The 7,612-nt window shown below is 25.6% G+C and overlaps 1 protein-coding gene across 1 annotated transcript; it reads right to left on the bottom strand.

Moving 5' to 3' along the window:
* Positions 1-919: 919 nt before the first annotated feature.
* LOC103573392 (uncharacterized) lies at positions 920-3,980 on the bottom strand. Its single transcript, XM_008552469.2, has 7 exons — positions 3,773-3,980; positions 3,528-3,668; positions 3,338-3,455; positions 1,841-2,002; positions 1,549-1,782; positions 1,159-1,463; positions 920-1,081 (listed from the first exon to the last, which is right to left on the bottom strand). Coding segments are annotated over exons 1-7 (1,056 nt in total). The 5' UTR covers positions 3,775-3,980; the 3' UTR covers positions 920-987.
* Positions 3,981-7,612: the final 3,632 nt, after the last annotated feature.

Here is a 7,612-nt window from a genome sequence, read left to right on the forward strand (position 1 = left end):
TCTGTGAATAATAATATTTAATTCATGTAATATTATTATTATTGATCACAATAACAAACTTGTGTTTAAATAAAAATAATTTTAAAATGTAAATGATTTTTTTATCGAGTCAGAGAGAAGTTGACCCAAAAACATTTAAAACGTGAGAAATGTATATTGATATCCACAGTCCAAGTGTCTTTTGTTAATTTTTTTTTTCTGCAAACTATCTATCAATTAACTTCATTTAATTTTTTGTTACTTACGATAATATGTTTCAAATATTTGTCTTTCAAAAAATTATCAAGTGTTTTATTTTTTTGTTCTATTAAAAGTTATCAATTTTTTTTTCTTTTGATCAAATTTTATAATTGGCACTCATTTTAAATTTTTTTATTGAAAGTTATAATTTTAATTAAATTGCTACGGCTTTTCGTGTGAAATTTATTTTCTTTAATTAAATTTGGAAATCAGTTATAGAAATATCAGGCATATCGGTTATATTATATTAAATTCACTGTTCAAGTAAAATATGGGTACAAAAATATACGGATGTAAAAAAAATTTTTGAAAAAGCGTTGACTATTCTACACTTCAAAGCATGATACAACGATGAACTTTTTTTGAACGTTTTTTTAAACTTTTAAAATTTTTAAAACAAATTAATATCCTTATGTTTAAAATATCTTAAAAAAAAAAAAAAATAGTTCAAAAATAGTTCAAAATCAGCTTTTTTTCAACGTATTTTGCACTGAAAAAATATACGAAACCTTGCACTTTTAATGAAGAGTCAAAAAAAATTTACAAAAGAGTTTAAAAACGTTAATTTATAGTATTAAGTTAAATAATTTTTTTCTTTGTATTTTATGAAGTTTAAAAAAAGTTTGATTTTGTGCCGGGTTTTGAAGTTTAAAATAGTCAACGATTTTTTTTACACGGGTATCTCAATAATATATTCTTCAACAATTTATTTAAATATACAAACTTAATAACATGATAGTTTTCTTATTAGTTATCATTTTTTTTTAATTTATCCATAGCAATCTTGTAAGCCTCTATTTCTTTGCCTTCCCAATGTGAGTCTTTGATCTTCGAAAAAAAACTAAAAATAAAATTTTTTTTTATCAATATTTAAAAGCTTTGATACAAAAAAAAAATAAGATTAGAATCATTACATACTTTGCCTGTATATTTTCTAGTAATTGTTTTTCTTTATCACTGATACCATTATTAGCGACGTCAATATTTACTTTCAAATGTTTCATGTTTTGTATCCCGATAAGATTAGTCGTAATATCATTACACTGCATCGAATACCAAATGGCTAATCGCGTAAGATCTGCATCGTTACTTTTACAATATTTAGCTGCTTCTGAGCATTGATTTTTAATTTCATCACTAGCTGGATGCCATTCTGGTGGTCCTTCATTAGTAAGAAGTCTCATGCCGACTGCCGAAGCATTAATTACTCCAATATTGTGTTCCTTTAATAAATATATTTACATAATTTAATTATATTTGCGATCGGTGGGATCAATTTGTAGGGATCACTTGTCGGGGGTCAGTTACCTTAAAAAATGGAAGATACTCCAACAAAGTTTGATCGAAAAGTGTATATCTGGAATAAGTTAATACACAAGCAATATTAATATTGCTTTTTAAAATGCATTCTTTTAAAACGGAAATAGGATATCCTGTAATTCCTATGTGTCGAGCTTTTCCTAATGACACTTGTCTTGATAATTCAGGAAGTGTTTGCGTTATTATAATATCCATTGAAGGCGCAAATTCAATATCATGAACCTATTTGTTAAATAATTAATTAATAAAGTATTATAAAATTATTTAAATGATAACGTACTTGTATTACATCGATGTAATCGACTTGGAGACGTTCAAGACTATTTCTAATACTCTCCCGAGTTTTTCCAATTGAAAAATCAAACATATTTTCATAATCCAATTCATATCTGCCTACTTTCGTAGCAATATAATAAGCTTGTCGTGGAATTCCTTGCAAGGCCTATTAATTATAAATATTAATAATATCTATTGATGTATCACATCATTTTTTTTTATCATATATTTGGAAATTTTCATAGCTGTTAGTATATGTTGTATTTTAAATTAATAAATATATAATAATTTTGAACTGAAACTATAACTTTATATAAATTTTTATCAAAATTTTAAATAAGATAAAAGATCTAGTACTTGATTATTCCATGTATTTGTATATCTATATTTAGTAATATTTAGTAAATATAGATATATAAATACGTGAGTGATCGGGTACTGGGTTTCTTACCTTAGATGACAAAGGTAAATTTATAATTTGGTATACTTAAATTTATAAGTATCTTATTTTTATTGGTGTAAATTGGTGTAAAAAAAAATTATAGGGAAGATTGAGCTACGATTGCCTGTTTCGAAATTTGGAAAGAAAAAAAATTTTAATTTGTCAAATATTCTTTTGTTAGGATTTTAAATGCGAAACTAGAGTATTCGAAGTAAATTGAGACATCGAAAAAATAAATTTTTTGGAAAATAATTCTCACACAGAATAAAAGGATTTTTTGGCGCGATAATTTTTTTGTATTATAAATTGAAAACAAAAATTTTCTTGGGAAAAAAAAAATTTTTGACTCGAAAAATTTCTTCTTACTCTGAGAAAATTTGTTCTCGTACTAAGAAATTTTTTTTTTTTTTTTCAATTACAAGTACGAAAAATTTCTTCAAGTAAAAATTTTTTGCACCTAGAAATTTTTATTTTATGTTGAAGTGGGCCGTCGTGCTCTAAAAAAAAAAAAAAGTTTATTGACATTACTATAAAATGTCCTCAAATTTATGGAAAATAGATGAAAAAAATTTGCTTCCGGTGTTTACAAGTCAAAAAGAAATAATTACTCGCTTAGGTAAATAATTGTACCCTGATCTTCTCTAAATTATTTTGCATTAATTAGTAAATAATATTTTCTTATTCATTATCAATAAAAGTAATAAAATTAATAAATTAAGAATTTGAAATTTTTACAAATTTAAGAAAAAAATCAGTATTTGGGATAATGATTTTGAATTTCACTGTTTTATTTAATTGATCTATATTTTCAATTAATGAAGTTTTGCTAATTAGTTATGAATTTATATCTAAAACGGCTTTGTTTTAAATTTATAAATATATAACAGTAATTATGGATAATATATTTCACTTTTTACTATTTTATATTTATATTAATTTTCAATATTCGGTTTTTTCCGTGACGAGGCTTAATTACAAAGTAATTATTAAATTTTTCAATAATCGGAAACAGATATTAAAATAAAGAATCTTACTAATTAGTCAAAACTTTTTTTTCACCTTTCCAATAGTTATTTCCGAGCGACCTTGACCGTACCAGTAGCTCGTATCAATATAATTAATTCCTTGACGAATCGCCTGTCTGATTGTTTCAATAGCTTCGTCTTCGTCATAAATTCTACAGTGCAATTAATAATTTTCCTAGTATTTTTCATTACAACAAATAAGTATTTAAAAAAAAAAAGTTTACCCATAATGACAACCAAGTGGGCCTCCACCAAAAGATAATTTACTAACAAGTAAACCAGTTTTCCCTAAAATTGAATATTTCATCGATTTTACTGCCTCCAAATCGTGAAAACCCTCGACATAAGTAGGCGGAAGATTTGTCCTAAAATAATAATTATTTATTTTAATCATCATTAATACTAATTTACTAAAAAATAAATACTCAAAACAATTAAAACAAACAAAATTCAAAAATCGATCTCATACATTATATTAATCACTGATAATTTATAAACGAACGGATTAAATTCCAGTTTTAATTATTAATAGACTAATAATGTTGGGTTTAATTCAAAGGCAACTGATTAATTTATCAGTGATAACGCTAGCTTTTAATATACAAAGATAATAATACAAATATATAGAAAAATATTATATTATCAATATTATCACGCAATATTCCCGTATTAATTTTCATTTCCTGCTGATGCTAGACAATAAAAGATAACGTTTATTTTTTTTTTTACCGCTTATTGATAAATTCTGTACCAGCCAATGATAACGCAAAGTACTAAACGTTCATCAAATGTCAAAATAATTTACAAAACTTAATAAATATATTTTTTAAATATTTATTATTTATATATATTTATTTTTTTTATAATGTTATGTTACAATCTAAATCTCATGAGGCTTGGGTTTATAATTTGTAACAATTGATTTTCATATTATATAGTTTATGAATACATATATAGTGTATATACACATATATATAATATATATATATAGTAGCAATTTCTACTGCCGCGTTAATTCCCAATGGATTAGATAGACGCAATGCCAACGCAAGCTGTTTCCTATCCTATGATTGAATATATGTCTGCTTGATTTATATATATCATACCTATGCCATTATTCAGCATGTACCCTTCACAAATCCTCTGCAGAGACTCGGTAAAAATTTTATAAAATAAAAAAAACATTATCCACACTAAAATTCAAGTTATTTATGATCAATGAGACATATCCATTATGAACGTACTTGAGCTTCCGTTTTTTTTTTCATATCAGGGAAAAAGTTATACAGATATTTGAGTACTTTCATGGATCAAAAATATATCTTTCGAACATTACATGCACATTTAGATAATAAAAAACAAAGTTGGTGTCGCAAGTAGTTTTATAAGATGTACATGCCTTTAAAGTTTAAACTGTTCCATCAGTTATGTTTGACTTGATCATAAATTTACATAAGTATTTTTATAGAGATAGAAATTACAGTGGCAGCGATAGGAAAGTATTTTAAAAACCAGTTACAGTTACGGTGTTTAAGAAAAGCGCATAGTTGATGATGTAATTTAATTTACTTAGAGAAAAGTCTGACTTTAGTGTGCAGTATCTACTAATAACAGGGCATATAAAATTAAAATAATTCAATTAAGTTAAATAAATCGTGACTTGAATATTGTTGCACATAATTTTAATGAATAATGTAACGATTCAAATCAATATTATATTTTTTTTTACAAGATTAATTGAAATAATTTACGTAAGTGTGCCAGGTATTTTTTAAAATGAAATTTAAAAAAAAATAAATACTTGAAAATATTTTAATAACATTTCTGTGCTTGAAAAAACCGATGGGCTAAAAATTCTTGGATTTGAATTGCAAATTTATTAACCGAGTCAAAGATTTCTTGCTTCGTTGTTACAGTAATGATGAGTTTGGTAAAAAAACAAAAACTTACCTTTGAATACTATTATTTTTACTGAGAATAATTTTTTAAAATTCGGTATTTTATCGCGCTGAGAAAAATCATTAAAATTTTTTTGAAAGTTTCTTGACGGAACTTAATAAAAATTCAGCAGCTTTTTTAAAACTAAAATAAAAAAAAACTTTTAATATTGGAATTATTTTTTAATAATCGATAGCAAAATAAACTTAAGATTGTAACTTTAATTCAAAGTAAACTTTTTTATTATTAAACGATTTAATTTTTTTTTTTATGAACCCAGTCGTTGGTAATAAAAGTGCTGTTATTTACTGGGGATTTAATGATCAAGAAAATTCAATCCTTTATTTATTTTCTTTTCCATTTGATTCATTATTTTCAACTTCATTTTATCGTGATAAAAATCATCGATTATTATTCGGGAAAAATATTTATAAATTTATTAATTATTAATTACATTTATAAAAAATTTATTTGAATTCTACCGTTATCTCGTTAATTATTAAACAACTTTAACCAAAAATTCTGCGAGTTTTAGCATTGAAGCGTTTTATTAGTATAACACATCAACTATAATGATTAACTACTCTAAGACACGCAACACTAGTTTTGCAATTGCATTTATACCAGTTAGCAATTAATCAGGGTTCTTCTGATCGTTAACCGGAACTTGAATCTACATTTACCAAGAGTTTCCGCTCTGTAATAGTCCACTAAAATAGCTTACCAATAAATTCTTAAACAATTACAAGACAAAATATATATGTAATTATATCAATCTATACACTGTAAAAAATTAGCGGTAAACGCGGGGTAAATCCAGAGTGATTGCGAACCGGATGACTGTTTAGTTATTTATTTTACTCCGAAGGGGAGTATTTTAATATTTCAACTCCGAATGCTGTTTTAAGTAAAATTCAAACCGTTTCGGAATCACTTCGCTGAAAAGACATACTTCTCGTTTACTCCGTATACGGAATGTTTTTTTTTGGAAAAACTCTGAGTGACGCAGTAGATTTGAATTTACATAAAAATCCGAATTCACTCCCGATTTTTTTTAAATTCCGAAATTCCGAGTGAATTCGGATTGAATTAAAATCTGTAATCACTCTAAATTTACTCCGAATTTTTTAGTGTATATATTGGGGCGGTGGAGGGGGGGGGACAAAACGGGGTACTTAAGGAAATACCAAGTTTTCGAACTCAAATACACTGATTTTTTTTTTTAATGTTATTCGAAGTAAATAGAAAAAATTTTCAGTTACTGTTAAAAAAAAAAATTTATCATTTTTGCGGACAAAATGGGGTACCCCCTAGAAAAGGTAAAACAAAAAAAATTCTGGATTTAAAATGAATTTGATCAAGTTAAACTTTTTTGCAAGTAATTTACATAGAGAAAAATTATATTTTGCATGATTATTGGATACAAAAGAAGAAAAAAACAAATCTTTAATAGTTTTCATCATAAAACAAAAGACATTAATATTTTTCAACTGACAATTGATTTTTGAAAAAGTTTAACAAAAAAATTCAAAATAACGCTCAATTATATTTACAAAACGAGGTTCTAATTAGCAAAGTGTCTAACTGATTATTTTTCGTAGGTGATTGTGTGCAATTTTCAGATACTAATAGTCAGAGAAAAAATCATTTGAGTAACCTTGATAAAAATACTATACATATACTAGATATAGAATTGATTTTTAGATGAAAAAAAATTTTCAAATTTTTTTTTTCGCATAAATGGAAGATTTTTAGAAATGGAGTTAGATCATTTGCTAATTATAAAGTCGAAAAGTGATTTTGGAATTTTCAAAAACTATTTAAAATATAAAATTTTTATTTTACAAAATTTTGGTGGGTACCCCGTTTTGCCTACCCTATCCCTTTTTTCCCCCTTCCCCTATTTCGTGGCATTAAAATAATACTTAATAACTAATTCTCATCATCTTCTTTAAGACTATTTTATTTAAAATTTTTTTTTTACAAACATTTATTATCACGAATGTAATACATTTTATTCTTCTCACGTATTTTACCCATTATTTTTTAGGACTTTAAGGCACTTACGGCGCATGTAGATCACAAACTCTTGCGCTTCACTCACAGTACTCGTCTCTTCTCATTACAACGTATACTATTCCAAGTTCCAGGACGAGTTGCGTTAAAAAAAAAACTAGCCAGTAAAAAGTTATACTGATTAGTTGTATGAAATGAAATTCTCACCAAGGTTGCATTTGTTAATAAAACTAGTGACCTTTTAAACTCTTTCAATCAGTCTAAATACAGTTGTTGTTGTTGTTGTTGTTGTTGTTGTTGTCGTCATTGTAATAATTGATAAAGTTATAGTTTCATAAATGTAACATACGCAGAT

Source organism: Microplitis demolitor, chromosome 1 (assembly GCF_026212275.2).
Source record: "Microplitis demolitor isolate Queensland-Clemson2020A chromosome 1, iyMicDemo2.1a, whole genome shotgun sequence".
Classification (NCBI taxonomy): Eukaryota; Metazoa; Arthropoda; class Insecta; order Hymenoptera; family Braconidae; genus Microplitis; species Microplitis demolitor.